This window comes from Gallus gallus, chromosome 1 (assembly GCF_016699485.2).
Source record: "Gallus gallus isolate bGalGal1 chromosome 1, bGalGal1.mat.broiler.GRCg7b, whole genome shotgun sequence".
Taxonomy (NCBI): domain Eukaryota; kingdom Metazoa; phylum Chordata; class Aves; order Galliformes; family Phasianidae; genus Gallus; species Gallus gallus.
In genome coordinates, this window is record NC_052532.1 from 14819252 (window position 1) to 14836200 (window position 16949).

General features: G+C 37.8%; 1 protein-coding gene across 1 annotated transcript in view; it reads right to left on the reverse strand.

Moving 5' to 3' along the window:
- COG5 (component of oligomeric golgi complex 5) overlaps window positions 1–16949 on the reverse strand; it is a 184111-nt gene that overhangs the window by 63562 nt on the left and 103600 nt on the right. The window contains exon 8 of the mRNA NM_001199445.6: window positions 1411–1576. Within this exon, the coding sequence (NP_001186374.1) occupies window positions 1411–1576 (166 nt within the window). The remainder of the gene's footprint in view (window positions 1–1410; window positions 1577–16949) is intronic.

A 16949-nucleotide genomic window follows, 5' to 3' on the forward strand; every position in this document is an offset into this window, starting at 1 on the left:
GCAAGTCTAGTTGGAGTCCAGTAATGAGTAGAGTACCCCAGGGGTCAATACCAGGTTCAGCCCTGTTTAACATCTTCATAAATGATCTAGGGAATGGGATAGAGCAAACCCTCAATAAATGCACAAGTGACACAAAACTGCATGGAGTGGCTGACTCACCAGAGAGCATAGCTTTTGAGAAACAACACTAAACACGGGTGGGCCATCCAGCTGCAAAGCAGCTCTGTAGAAAAGGAGCTAGAGATATTGCTGGACACCAAGTTGAACATGAGCCAGAAATGGGCCCTTGCCAAAAAGAGAATGTTTACAGTATTCCTTGCTGCATGAGGAAAAGTGTTGCCAGCAGGTTGAGAGCTAATCCTCCCCCTATACTCAGCCCTGGTGATGCCATAGTTGGAGTACTGTGTCCAGTTCTGGGCTGTCAAGGACAAGAGAGACATGGACATACTGGAAAGAGTTCAGCTAAGGCTAAGCTGATGAAGGGACTGAAGCTCTTCTCCTGCGAGGAGAAGCTGAGAGAGCTGGGACTGTCAAGTCTGGAGAAGAGGATGCCCAGAGGGGATCTCATCAATGCCTATGAATACTTGAAGTGAGGGTGTAATGAAGATGAAACCAGTTCAGGGGTGCCCAGTCCCAGAACAAGAGGCAAAGGGCACAAAGTGGAACACAAGAGTTTCTGTCTGAACATAAGGAAGCACTTCTTTACTGTGGAGGTATTAGAACACCGGCACAGGCTGGTCAGAGAGGTTGTGAAGTCTCCTCCTTGGAGATCTTCAAAAGCCACCTGGATATGCTCTGCATGTCCCTGCTTGAGCAGAGGGCTGAAAGAGTTGGACCCAGAGGTCCCTGGCAACCTCATCTATTACATGATTTTGTGATTCAGTGCTGTTGCCAATGTTCAAATTTGTCCCTGAATAACTCCTCAGTATTCTTTGCTACCTGAATTAACACGTAGGAACTACATGTGGGAACTGCGCAACATTCTCTCATGTTAAAATTACTGCTTTGAAAGGAATTCCACCTGACAAAAGCATCACAATGTAGTCACATGTTTCTTCCACTGCTTGCAAACAATCTCTATCCATACTTCCACCAACAGAAAGAAAGCAAAATTTGGATTGATCTTTCCATGACAAACTCATAAGAGAATGCTGCGAAGTTGTAAATAATGAGGACAACTTCCTGGGCAAGAGAGGAAAGTGAGTAGGAAAAAATAAAGGAAAACCTCTGAGCACAATAACAATAGACTCAATTTGAGTTTTGTATTAGACGATTTCTGAGACATGCCTACTGGCTAAAGCAAGGAGTGAAACATTCCTATGACAGGTTTGGATGTGAGTTTCTTCTGTTCGATACAGTATTTCTGCTAAAACAAATCAGGTACAATTCTCCGTAAAAAAAATATCATACCTCTTGTAACAGTTTGAGATGGTTGGGTCAGTACTTTGATATCCAAAGCATTTTTTATGTTCTCCTCCAGGACTGTGCAGTATCCATCCACCACATTAGCAATGGTATCCTTCAGAGTTCCAAGGTTATAAAAAACCTGAAGAGCAGTCCCCACTTGAGTAGGACTCTAGAGAAAGAAGATTTTCAAAAACATCAAATACTTTTAACTGCAATATGGATTTCTCTACCCATGATCTAGAAATCATGTTACAGGATAAGTTCATCTTAAAGTTCAGACTGCTAATCCATTTCATTTAACATTCAATAAACTGTATGCATAACAGATGACAGGTAAAGGAGAGGGATGATTTCCTTTAACTGCTCAGCAATGCTTAGCTTTGCTTCCTTTGGCAGTATCCTCTGAATAAGAAGAACAGAAAAATGGAACTTGGAAGCACAGTTGGCAGTATATCCTGAGGTGGGTTACCAGTGATTGATTCAATAATTCCTAGGCTAGTACAGCTATAATCAGCTATGGTGTAACTGGTAATATTGTTTTAACACATAATATTTGTTACAGTGCTGTCATTTAAGTGCTAAACAGTGGATTAAATCTCATACAGACTTAAAAAAAAAAATACTAACCTAGGGCAAGCAGAGGCAAGCAGGTCAAGACCCTACTACTGACTGACACAGAATTAAAGCTTGTATTTCTACATTTCTACTTCTAGTGTTGATATTAAATGTCACATTCTTACATTACTCATAGCAGAATTAAGAATACAAAGCAACACAATGATTACTTCCAAAGCCTGACAAAAAAAAGAAAAAAGAAAAAAGAAAAAAAAAAAGAGCTACTCCTTTTTTCTTTACAATTTGTAGGCAATTAGTGGAGGGGGAGATCAGCTGATCATTCATACATCAGAGATGCAACCTTTTGTCAGTTTTCTTAGTGACCTCTGACAGCAGAAAAGAACACGGTTTGGCAGAAATCCTAGCACCCAGCCTGGACAGAAGCACCAGAGACCACAGGCACATCCCACTAGAAACCCCACTCTGACTTTCCTCTAGCACTGAAGTCCCATGCCATCACACCACTCTCGCTTCTAGCTGCAGCAATAGCAGCTGCTAACTTAACATTAAAGGAGTCTCTACTGCAAGACCCATACAACTTTGCTTCACCTTCCCCAGGTGACAGTTTTCTTCAGTCTGAGTGAAAAAAAGTGGATGTGCTCATCTAATTCCCAAGCATGAGAACTTTGCACTGATGCCACACAAGTAAAGGTATGACATGGCTGTTGGATTGAGGATTTGCTGGAACATTCACTTTCCTAATCTATAAATGAACAGTTCATTTTCCCCAAATCTACTGTTTCATAGGTGACAGTACTATTAATCCATGTCCATGGCACTCTTCTTGGGTTTTCTGTATAACAAGGAAGATCAGAATAACAGTTAAAGCAAACAAGCTAGATCCCATCTCCTTGCTCAGTGCCAATGAGGAGTTCCCAGGTTTAGTGAAAAGCAATGTAATAGTAGGCATACAGTATGGTTTCCAGACCTTACACTAACTGTACCAGTTTCTTTTTCCAAACAGTGTGGGCGTTAACAAGCATTCCTAGCATAGTATTATGGGTCTGGGACTTGTAGGTTTAGTTTTCTGACAATTGGGTGTGCTGTAAAATTTCTAGGCATCCTGTGGGTGTGCTTGCGGAGGTGGAAAAGTAAGCCATAAAGACTGGAAGATTAATGAGACATCGGAAAATGAAGGACAGTATAATGCAAGGAGGGAATTTGGGGATAGAATGAATAAGAAAGAAAATATAAATGGGAAGTGAACGGGAAATAGAATGAAAAGGAAAAAAAAGGGTGAAACTGAAAGGAAGGAAAGCAAGAAAAGACACATCCCATTTATAAGTCTGAAATTGTTCTGATTTCTACAGACTACTTAAAAATTTTTAAATCCAGACATAGTCTTTAAAGAAAAATCAATACCAGCTTAATGCAGCACTAACAGTCAGACATCAGTAAATGTTCATACATTAACTGACAAAGAAAAAAAAAAAAAAAAGCATCAAAAGGCAAACATAGCACAGTCTATCCAGGTTCAAGTAACCAATGGTCAGATACTTTCCTGATGAATAGGCAACACCTATAAAAATCCTGTGATCCTCAGTGCTCCCACAGATTAGCAAACTAACCCTGCTACTGGTCAAAAAAGAGGTAAGAATCTGTTGCCACACATTCTGGGCTCTGGCAGAAGACCTGGTTTTAGACAAAGGATGTCAAACAATTCATTCTGAAGATACGAATACTTAGGGAATAACCTGAACACACTAATGGAAACCTGCTATGCACTTAAAGTATCTTTGAAATTTAGCAGCAAATGGAAAAACAAAGATTATGCAGATGCCCTACTTCTTCTTCCTTCCAATTGTGGAACAGCTGCTCACAGAGGGGTTCTACTTCATGTATTTGTCCTGTGTAACAGGGATTAGAGCCACATTAAAACCCTGATAATATACTATAAACATATACAACGTTTTTCTCACCACAAAAACGTCTGTGCTTATTTGCCCACAACAGGCAACATGAAGGCCATTGTTGGTTCAGCACTAGCCCCAAGAGAATTGCATTTGCTATGCACAGATAGTTTCTAGGTTTAGACAGTACGTTAAAAATAATAAAAATGAACACCTCTTGGGAACAATTGTATTATGTACAAGTAAAACATTGGAAAGCAAGAAGGAAACATAAACATTCAAGAAAAATATATTCAAGATTGCATACACACCTCAAAATTAGACTGTTTACCATTAATACACACTGGAAAAAAAATTAGACAATCCGTATTGCAGAATTTGCCACCACCAACAGACTTTCTTTATAAGAAATTGCCTCTATTATTTTTCCTCTACTTGAGAAAGCTTAAAGCTAAACATTTTTGACAATTGAAATTGTCACATTTTTTTCTCAAACATAAAGATATCCATTACCACCAGGAATACAAAGAGACGGTACCTTTGTACCAAACACTCCTTTTCTCAATCACTCAAAACTGTTAATTTTAGTAGAATCATTTACGATCAATTTTATTCCATCCCACTTGGTTCTGCAGAACATCATAGGCAGGGCAAAAGAAGTGACCTGGAATAGTTCTGTAGTCATTCAGTATGAATGTTTATTTTGCTTTCACAATCTTATCATGCGGTTGTTTTCAAGAGAAGCCAACTAGACACAATAACCTCAAGATCCTGCCTGGTCCGAAACAACATTTATAGTCATTCTGCAGAGTAGAACCCTATTTTGGTTACTTCCTTTCCCAGAGAGATAATAACCCTGTGAAGACTAGATAGGAAAAAAGTCACTAAAGATTTAACATAAATGAATACCTACCAAATTTCTAATTCATAAATCTCTCCCATGATGAAACCAAGTCTTTTTTTTTTTTTTTTCCTGTCAACACTGCAATTGTCTGTTTTATAACGTCCACCACCATAGGTTTTTATCTTGTCACTGGCACTAGCATTATCTGAACAATTTTCTGAAAGCGTGGCTAAATAAAAAGCAATTTTCTTTTTCATTATTAGAAGAGCAGCTTGGATGAGCAAGCCTGCTCTTCACAAAGAAGTGTGGTGATGACACTGAGCTAATCTGGGGACAAGAAGATCCCTTACATAAGGCTGAACTGAAAATAAGAACCCTAGATGACAGGCAAAATTAATTAGCTCAAGTGCCTAAAACACAGCTTCCAAACTAACACTGTATCTTCTCAGGGCACGGCATTCACCATGTGTCCCAGTCTTCTCCAGACGGTGCAGTCCCAAGGAACTCAGCATCTGTTTCTTTACATAGTGCAAATCTGTTCATATGATCCAGTGTCGCAGGGTTTTTACCTGTGTGGACTATCAATGTTCACAAATGAATTTCCCCAGATATATCTGGTCATATACTACATCCGACTACTAAAACTTCATGGCGAATTAGTGTTAGGTAAGTAACAGTCTTGTAGTTAAATTTCAGAGGTGCCAGTACCACATAATCAGAATAGCTCTCCAAGGAAACTCTCCTTAGCTCAACTGTTCAGAAGCACCGTATATAGGGAAGCTCTGACCAGTCCCTCACTTCATCTATATATAAAACATATGTAGATTTTACAGAACAGCTGTGATTTCAATGTGATACCATACCCTTACGTCTTTTATAGTAAAACTTTTACCATGTCCCATACATACACATAGACAGCAATGACAAAATACAAAAAGAATTACATAGGTTGCTTAGCTAAAGGAACAGTCATGATTACCGATACGTCCATGGATTCCATGGATCCCTTCAACAGAGTGGTCTGACACTATGGCAAGCAGGAACTACCATGAGCAATATTTTGAACAGACACAACGTTCCCCAGTCCTCCAAAAAATAGCTGGCATAAACATACATTAAGAGAAGAAGAGAGCACAAACTGAAATAACCAAACCTGCAAGCTTGCAAACATTCACTGACTGGGAATACAAAAGTTATCATAGTTCTACAGGAATAAATAAATAAAATAAAAAGAAGAACAGAACACAAACAAGCAAACAAACCAGCTTCCGGAATGGTACTCTGGAGTAACTATGATTTGCACTTTGTATTAAATAATTTTATTTGATAGTAGGTTATATATTGGAAACTATTTCAGTTACTTTGCTACATGTACTTCACACAGCTAGTTTCATTTCTATGAGTCAGCTTTTGCAATTTCCAGCATAGCACAGCTGCACAAGGTCACTTCAGACACCTGACAAAGCATCCCTCATAGCTTCTGCAATGGTTTTAAATATGTCGCAAATGCATGCACACATATTCTGTTAACAATAACTCTTCATGAGACTGAAAATCCCTGGTCAGCTATTCATTTACACTATTTTCTCCTTCTCACCTCTTGCTACACTACATCTCACTGCTTCCTTCAAGCAAGTTTTTCACTGACAGTGTTTCTACCCCAAATGACAAGAACTACTACTTGAAGGTGAAGTGATTGAGGAAGGTTTTGTAAGCACTTGCAGTTATCAATTACAAGTAGATCTTAGTAAGCTCTTGCAGAAACCAAGTGTGAAAAAAGGTAAGAAGTTACTGAGAAATTGCAACTCAATTTACAGAATTCAAACAGGTAAGAACTGAAAGAAACCAAGGCCACCCAAAATGACCTACTGAACAGTTAAGAGCTTACTAAGACTTGCTGGAATTCTTGCTCCACAGTACCACTTTGCTATTTTAATTGCAGGGAAAAAAAAACAACGAAAAACTAAAAGTAGAAATTAAATGCCAATGAAGTCTACAGTATTCTAAAAACAGTATTTTATTTCATTTCCAAAAGTCCAGGCCTTAAAAAACTTAATTAGTATATCACAACTCCTAAAAATGAACCTACTTTGGAGAGCATATCTATTTGATCATTAAAATCCCATCTGTCTTTTTCTGTGTTTATCTTTGAAATCCAAGAAATACATGAAAAGGTTAAATCGACAATGTAAAATCAAATACAGACTTTTTTCTAACGATCTTCCAGTTCTTGTTTTGACCTTTGTGGTGCTGAGAGAAAGCATGAGGTTAAGATGTTATATTTTTCTACTGAAGACAATGCTGACATAACAAGTTGGTTAGACTCTAAAAAAAAAAAAAAGCATATTTTAAGCCTTAAGAGGCAAAAATCGCAAAGGTAACCATTTAAATATGGCTAGGTTATCATAGCTACCTTCTGTCAGCCCATGTTTGGAATACACAACTTCCTGGTGTAGAAGGACTTCTACTTTCAAGAGGAAAACAGCTATAAACCTCATCTTTTCCTTCTGCTAGGCCACGTTTTTGTTTCTTAGAGTAACAAGAAGGAAATAACATGAAGCCCTGCACAATAAAGGTTGAGAAAAGAAAGAAAAAAAAGAAACTGCAGCAATAAAATACTAGAAAGCAAAGAAGCAAGATTTTTCAACACAGCTAAATAGCTTGCCAAAACACTTATTCTCAATAATAGTGTAATCAAAGCAACAGATGGCTAGGAGCTAATGGAACAGAAAGGCATCAGGAACTGTCGTAAAGAATTATCTCATGAAACATCAAGCACTATTCCAAAGTTTACCATGCCTGAGGCTATCAACGTGACAGCACTATGAGAGTAAGTATCTGGCATCTCCAAGGACAGACCAACTAGAGCAAGTAGACCATTCCAATTAAAACATTTATCCTACAATGCTATATCTGTGTTCAGAAAGAGTATAAATTCAGAATAGAAATCATACAAAACACTAAATCGAACAGTTTTTAAGAGCACGGGGGTATTTGGGACAAATCAAACTTCTTAAAATGCATCTCACACCTTACACAACTTGGCCAATCTCTAAAGCCCTATGTTAAAGAAGCAGGAGGCCGGTTAAGCTGAAGATGAGGCTTCACTACAGAAAGCCCAGTTACGGTTTTCTGACAAGGATTAGAGAGCAGCACCTCTCCTGCCTCCATGCAGCTTCAAGTTGCACCTGCTGACTCAAGTCCATAACTGAAGTACACAAGAACACAAATCTCATTAGTATTTCTGATCTCTGGACAGCAGGTTGTGACCAGATGTTTTCTCTCACCCCAGAATATCATTACACATGTACTCACTCAGCTAACATGTTGAACAAAGCCATTACAAGCAACAGAAATCTGAGGTTTTACTTATAATTCAATCTTAGCAGTTATGATCAGGAATGAGCACTATAGAGAGCTATAATTTGTTTGTTTTTCTCTGTTTACAAAAAACTCAATTTCAGACAAAACAGCCTTTAAATGGTATGTTCTAAACGATTTAAATACCTACCAAAACCCATATGGATTTTCTTGTTCCCCTGTGAGTCTCTGCAACAAGATAATAATTACCTATGCAAGTGACAGCATCTAATTTCTAGAATCAGTGCTACACGTTGCCAACAGCTGTAAAGTGCCCTCAAATACGTTAAAGTGACAAATTTTAGAAAGTTATTTTATTTCAAATTATTTTCAGTTATTATGTGCATGTTTAACTGACCGGGGACAATACTTGCAGCAGGAAAGAAGGCAGATGAAAGGGGAGAAGAATAACAATTAAGTGCCTGATTCGATCAACGCAGAGGACATTATTCATCACCCAGGAACTGCAGCACTTTAATGCAAGACTTCTGCTTTCTGATGCAACATACTTTCCAGTTCTGTATGCCATTTCAAAATAACCCAACAATTTAAATATTTTGTTATCATACAAACACCTCCAAATGTACAATTATGCAGAATTTCATGTGGTATTGAATAGCAGATCGATAACACAATGCAACACTCATTTTTCAGAGGAGACTGAGACAAAGAACAGGTTCTTAACCTGAGAAAAAAAGGCAAAATGAATTATATTATCTTGTTTAGATGAGTATCATGGCTTTTCGATCAGATTTTTCACTCTGCTCTATGCAGATGTGGCTTATTAATGCCTCATACGTTCTTCTTGGATCACCTAATTGCATTACTTCTGAACCTGTTAACAATCAACAGTCAACAGTACAAACCACAAATAGAATTAGAGTCTGGAAAAGGCATTTAGCAGTAACATACTATCTTATCTAGAGAGAAAGAACCTTCGTGCAGCCTTAGTTTTGAAGGGAGACAGATACACTAAAGTACCAATTAAATAGACCGGGATGGATTATATGGAGACCCAACCAAAGCCCGGGTCAATCTCCGCTAGCAGAATTTCATACCCACTGTTTACCTAAGAGCATTTAAACCAAACAGAAACCACTTCATTCAGTGTGGTATCAAACACTTGAATGGACAAGGACTTTGGAGGAAGAATGCTTTAATGGTGATTAAATTTGTCCTATAGGGTCTAGACCCCTGTAATTAAAGCACTGCAGTGTCTGTGACGAAGAAGAGCCTCTGTGGTTCTCATTCCAACCTCACCTCAACTATTTTCAATGAGATCTAATATTAGCTTGCCTTTCTTATTTGGAACAGCAGAAAAAGCACTTCCTCATTTTGCAGCTCTGCCTTATCCATTTCCCGTTTCACCCTCCACCTCTCCCGTAGTCTTGTTCTTAAAACAGCCCCTTCCATTCATATCTTTCTTGGCAGCTACCTTCAGCTCCTAAACTTACGTACCAGTTCCCATATTGACACATACTGTCCTCAGTCTCCTCCATCCTCCCCTTAGAGCATATTTTATTTACAAAGCCTTTCACAGTTGAGCTGCTCATAGCAGTGGCCCATGCCTCTCTGCATATAAATGGCTGAATCAATTACCATATTTGCATTAATTATCCTAAAATGCATTAGAATCAGATACTTTCCTGTCCTTCTATATACTAGCTAGCCTCAGTGCAGTTTCAGTTTAGCAAGGTGGTCAGAGCTGACCCAGATGTAACGGTTGACACGCTTCCAGTCCACAGAAACCACCTAAACAGATGGACAACCAGAACACAGCAGACTATGCAGCAGCCTCTAATTTAAAATCATCTCAGTCTGAGAAGAAAGCTGAACTCAATGTTATTAAACATCCCTCTGTTTTCATGACTGATATTCTATGCGGAATAATTTTTTAGTGATCACAGATGACACTTACTAATTGGTATGAAACCAAACTAAATGTTTCACGTTTCAGAATAGCTAGTCTCAATGGGAATACCTAAAACACAAGGTAATTTTTTCCTAACCCACACAATGCATAGCTACTAATTCCAGAAGATACGTAAAACCAGCAGAGCTACCCAAATTCTTTGAAAAGCATTATCAAGCTCTACGTTAATGTGTATTTAAAATGTCATCAGCAATGGAAGATTACTCTTTAACATTCTGTTGGCAATTGGCCAAATTAATCAAGATGAACCTTCAGAAAAAAATAAGGGCCATGAGTGAATTTAAAAATCACCCAGCTGATTCTCTTATAACACTGTCACTAAACAGAACGTAAAGATTTTGGCAAACAGCTAAGTGATGATTCATCACAGAGTGAAGGGATATAAAACATTAATGACTTCTCAATTTTCACCTATTACTTTACCATAAAAGACAGTTAGGTAGAACTATTATACAGATCAGATATATTTTCAGGCATATCCAGTTATAGAAACTATTTATAAACCACTTTCTTGCACTGTCATAAAAACAGGAACAGAAATGATGAGATTAGCATGGCCACTGAATAACAAATCCTTACAAATAAACGCCGGAAAGTGCAGGCTATTTGTTGTGCTGCCCTGGAAAGTACAGTGAAGTACTGGATAATGGAGTATTTTCAAGTCACAGATTTTCGGTCTAATTCTGCATTTATGAGTCACAAACACCTACGGGGGAAAAAAAAGAAAAAAAAAGAAAAAACCCAGACACATAATCTGTCAATCCGTTTTGATTAACCATCTATCCAGGCTGGGAGCAGTGAAGAATTTAAAAAATACTGCCCCACAGTTGGACATCAATTACATTAAGCTTCCTAAATTACCTCTACATAGGGCAAGTGCACAATGGCAAAGTGATATAAAGCTTTCTACATCACAGCTGAAAGCAAACAAAGTCCACACAATCCCATAATCTGTTTCTAAATTCAGTATATATACTTCTGTAAATGCACAGATCCATCAGAATCTGAAAAATCAGAATCTCACAGCAGAAAGAGACAATCACTACGTCTATTATTTTCAAGGCTTTATAATCTAGCAGTAAAAAAGTCAAAATGTGAAAATAAAACCTCTGTTAATTTCACAAGATTGCCCACTTGCACAGTGTAAAAGATGGATCAGCTAGTTTACAATGACTTCTCCACTAACAAGTCTTTTTACTCTTTCTTTTTTTCCTTAACAACCCTTTTAAGAAAAGCAGTATTTCTCTTATTTAAAAAAAAAAAACCATCAAATTTTCATTTACTTATTCTATATTTACTAAATATTGCTTTCCAATACTTCTAACTAGCAATGAACGTGACCAAGAAACATCACAAAATACATCCAGGAACTTAAATGATTAGAGGTAAATGAAATTCTTTAGTATTTGCACTCACCGCACATTTTTGAGACTTCCTTTAGGACACTACTTATTTTAGTGATTAATCACTGACATTCCAAACGTTTATTATTTCTATTATCTTTTAAAATCACATTCACATATGTGTTTCTACACTGTTATGGATCAACACAGTGATGAAACAACTAACAAGTTTTAAAAAGAACTGTGAACGTAACAGGAGAAGAAAGTGAATCCACCAATCTCATCATTACTAGCAGCACCATATTCATGCTATTTTTTATCTTCTGCATTTTTTACTAGTAAGAACAAATGCATTTGGTATTTCTTTGGCAAAAGTACAGGGAACAAACATCAGAGGACTTGGGATTTTATACCACTTTCACATTTACTTCAGAGTTTCCATCTGGAAAATAAAGACAATCAATGATCCACAACTGAGATCTATGCTAAAGATATACCTATTTAAATATTGCTACACACATCACCAATAACTTATTTTCCATTTATAATTAATTATTTCAAAGAAGAGAAATGCCTGTCCACAATTTCTTGAGGGAAAAAAAAAAAAAAAAAAGAGCAGATGGAAACATTTACAAGTTAGATTTGATAGTAATGTATCTAATCAACCAAAACCAATATTGCCAACACAGCATTGGAACAGATTCAGTAACTGGGCATTTTTAGGAATCAGATCATAAATGCGTTGCAAAATACATAAACGCAAGGCCAAGCCCAGTAATGTATTTTCCCCTAGTGAAAAGCAAGAACATGTATTTTCTTCTCAACACATCCCTGTACACTTCCTTCCTCTCCAACTCTGTCTCTTGAGCATCTGACAAATAATTTTAGTTTTTAGATGCTGAAGATTCTCTTTCATTTCAAACTGTTGTCGTGACAGGTTTCCATAGTGCTTCCCTGCAGCAATCATTGCTTCTGCCTTCTCTATTTCTATTTTAAAAAATAACTTTGAGTAGCAGAAAAGGAAGATTTAAAAAAATGCTTAATTAAACCGCCTCTGCATTATAGCCAGAACAGCAACAGAAAGGATGCAGTGTTGAAAAATGCTGTTTGCTGTCCCATACCCCTTTGGAGGTTTAAAGTCACTGGAGAGAAAACAAACTTATTTTTATAATCAGTTTTAAGCACGTTAATTCTCTGGTAAGAAGTAACAGCAGTGCAGTTAATGAAAATTCAGTGAAACAGCAGTTCTTCTAATGGCTTCAGTCTGTTTGTAAGTTATGGGGAGAAAAAAAACCAATTCACTAACTAGAGCTTGGCCTCAGGAGCTTGTGATGTGACTGCCAGCAAGTCACTGAGGCCTACACGCCCCAGATTAACTCCAGCTTCCCAGGTACCAAGGACACGCTGCCCTTCATGGGCTACAGTTGTTCTCCCATTTGACCCACAAACTCTATATACCTGGGGTCCACACCATCCTCATTTAAGGAGATTCAAGCTTTAAGCACAAATGAGTTGTCTGATCTGCACAAGTAAATAATAAGACCCCATAAGCTGGTAAAAGATGACAGAGGTGCCAGAGGGACAAGCCACAGAACAGCATGCTACCCCTCTAGACCTGCTGGAGCTGCAGGGCAAGGCACTTTTTAAATAGGTGAAACAGCTGAAAGCCCTTCAGGGTTGGAATGACATTGAGTTTCACTCCCACTCCCTGAAGATGTGCTCCAGGGCCCATAATACTGAACACAAGCACTTCCATACTCCAAGGCCTGTAATACTGAACACAAATGCCTTTGTGCTCCGAGGCCTGAAATATAGAACACACTTCCTTCATTCCTTCCCTCTTTCCTTCCTTCTGTGTAGCTAAACAAGCAGCCACCCATGCCTAAAAGGCTCAGATGCTTAAGCTGAAGAAAGGTATTGGCTTGGGAATGCCAGCAAAGCAATTTCTGTAAGAGCTACAAACACGTGCCTCCACAGCAGAAAGGCCAGGTTTTGTATATGGGCCTTTCTCTCTCCCTCCCCATTTTTATTGCTATAATGCTTACTGTGTGTGGCAAGACTTAAGAGCATTATAAATCTCTCTGGGCCTCTGTTTTCCATTGCAAAACAAAAATGTTGATACTTCACCTCTATCGCAAAGATGCTCAAAGGGTAACAGCAACTCAAAGGAGTTCTGGTAACACAGATAATGGATTTATTTAATCTGAACCAAACTCAGGTAAAGTTTTACTGGAAAGACAATCTCTCAGATCAAAAACAGAAAATAGAGAACACCAGGGAACAGCAACAATATTTGACTAAGCACATCTGGAAACAATGTGCAGTAAATATGAAACTTGGCACAGGGGATTCCTGGCAGATGCGAAAAGGTTTTTCAGACTCTGTACATGTTTTTCTTCTGCTTGAAACTTGAGTAATGTACATGATCTAAAAACATAGTTTCTGATTTATCCTGAATACGAAGAAATCATCTGACAAAATCTTACATCTTAGTACTTTCTCTCAGTGAACTGATCCATTAAACCCATGCACAGTTGTAGCAGTTCACACAAGGACTAAACAATACAAGACAACTGAGCACGTCAGCTAGAAGCTGTATTTTCTCTGCTGATACATCAGTAGATGTGAACACGCAGACTGACAAAATCAAACACTAAAAGATCACAAATATTTTATCTTTCACAAGAAACATAAATAATTTAGTTATTCTAACCAAATACACCTATTCTGAATGATACACATAATAAAGTAGTCCTAGTTTTCTGGTATGCCAGGTGTCCTAAACACAGATCAAAATGTCACTTAAACCATGTACTGCTGACAAGATAGCAGATGATTGAAATCCATGAATTTTTTTTGGCAGAAGTCTAGAGGAATGTCCAGAAACGGATCCTCAGTATATAATACTGTCCCCCTTCTGTGTTCAAATGCATCACTATGATGTCATACACATTATTAATAATGACACACTACATAAGTTAAGATCAAAAATGTACAGTTCCAGTTTTAACAAAATGCCACTATCACCACTGGAAAAACAGTACAGCTGACAGATCTGGGAGATCCAAGCAAGTTTTGACTGAAGGATACTGTTTACTGTCCCCTTCAGCTTATTAATGTAGTATGATGCTGACTGTGTAACTTCAAGTGTTTATATTCGGAAATGTATATATATTTTTATGTATAAATTTATATTATTTATATAAGTTCTAGAGCTTCACCCAACCTACAGAAGCACTGTGTCCATCTCCCTTCAATGCTAGTGTTACTCATATTTTCAAAAAACAATCTCTGATATAGAAACTGAAAGCCTGTGAGGTTTAATCTGATAGTTATCTTGCACAAAAATTATATACTCATAATCTGTACTTAAATTTCTAAGACATAAACTATAGTCTACTCTTTTTTCCTGATTCTATTATCTTTACATATGCACTATATTGAGTGAGCGAGTGGGAGTGGCGAGTACAGCACAAATATTTTGAGTGAAATTCCAGACTAGATGCTTTCAAATTACTTGTAGTATCTTGGAAGAACATTACCCCTCAAAATGCCAAGAAACTTTCTCTTTGAGTATACTTACAAAGCATTCCTTATGCGTGCACTGAGTCCCAGCAAACCACAAACTAATACCCCTTGGCCCACTTGGGCTATATGTCAACGCTGTAGTCAAACTGAAATGCTTTAGCATGTATCAGTTAAATAGCTTAAACAGTACTGAAACATGTGGTGAATACTTTCACTTGGGAAGGCATTATTCAGGTTCAAATCTCTATAGTATCCATTGATGGAGACTGCCTTTTCTCTAACATTGGTTTCTGTTTCCACAAGCTTAAATTCTTCCCTACTCTATTTAACAAGCATTCTACATAACATGCATTTTATCAGTCTGACTAGCAATTACTTTAACTTTTTTTGTTTTGTTTTGTTAATTTAAAAAACACTTGTTTTCTTCAGTAACTTTTCATTTATCAGTTGTTGTTTTGTAAATCTTCTATCCCACATTATCCACATTTCTTTTGTGGTTTGCTTATCAAAGCCAGTCACTGATGGCCTTGCAGGACTCTAGGAAATGGGTACCTAAAAAAGTGATCATTCAGATTTTCAGCAATTTGACAAGCCACAGTGATTTCCTCTTCTCTTCCAGCTCTGAAGTATGCTGCTCACCTACAAACAAAATTAAGTAAACTGCTGGTATACAATGTCTTTGAACCCAGTATGCTAATAGATTCATGAATTTATCAACGTATGAAATACAGGACTGAGTTGTAAATGAGATGATTTACTTTGTTTTCAGTAGCAAGTATTTTCCATTAGCGGTAACAAAACACATCACTATATATTGTGTCCATATGCACTGTTTTGGACTTGTATCACCCACTGCCTAATTGCTGCCAATCACTGTCACTATCCGCATTTTTCAATTTTTCTTCTTTGATAGCATTCCTTGACCTTGATTATTACGAGGAAGATGATCGGCACAGTGGAAATACAGAAAAATACAAGAATGTCCAGTGTATTATATTAAAACTGGGCATTCAATTGCATGTAACTGCAGTTGTGATCTTTCTTTCATGTTGATAACCTCTTAAGAAAAGTCAGCTGCTGCTAAGCGTGCACCTCCTATAGCTGATAATCCTGCAAGTCATACTTTTTCCTTTCCACCTTCTAGCACATGGCTTTCATATCTGTGTATTTAAATCACAGAATCATAGGACCAAGGTTGGAAATGTCTTCCCAGATCACTACTCCAACCATCCACCTACCACTAACCATGTCCCTTAGTTCCACATCTAAGCATTTCTTGAACACCTTCAGGGATGGTGACTTGACCACCTGCCTCAGCAGTCTGTTTGAGTGTCTGACCACTCTTACGGAGAAGAAATTTTTCCTAATATCCAACTGAACCTCTCCTGGTGCAACTTGAGGCCATTCCCTCTCACTCTATCACTAGCTACACAGGAGAAGAAGCTCGTCCCCACCTCGCCACAACCTCCTTTCAGGCAGCCGGAGAGAGTGACAAGGTCTCCCCTGAGCCTCGTCTTCTCCAGACTAGCCAATCCCAGTTTCCTCAGCTGCTCCTCATAAGACTTGTGCTCTAGACCCCTAACAGCTTTGTTGCCCTTCTCTGGACATTCTGGAAAAATGCTTTGTTATCTATTGAAACACATTATATTTTTCAGAAGTACATAATCATTCGTTAGCAGGTATGCCTACATTACAATGAACCCCCTGTATTCATGGCAATGAAAAAATGATGGAAACTATTTGCCTTAAAAAATTACTAACAGGTAAGTCAGGTAAGTTAACAGATAGGTTTCTAGATTTTATTTATTTATTTAGTAATTCTTTAAATTGAATTGCACATCCTCTACAAAAATGTCCTTTAGTTCTCGATGACTACAGACACAGTTGCAGGAATTCTTATGTCCTATTTGTTGTTTCACCTTTCCCCTTAAATTCTTCAGTAACCCACAAGTCACAGTCTTTCCTAAACTACTGATTTATAATCACACATTTTTTTAATTAATAAGGGTGGAGAATGAGGAACAGGGATCTGAATGATGAATGGTGGAAATCATGTGCACAAAGTTGGA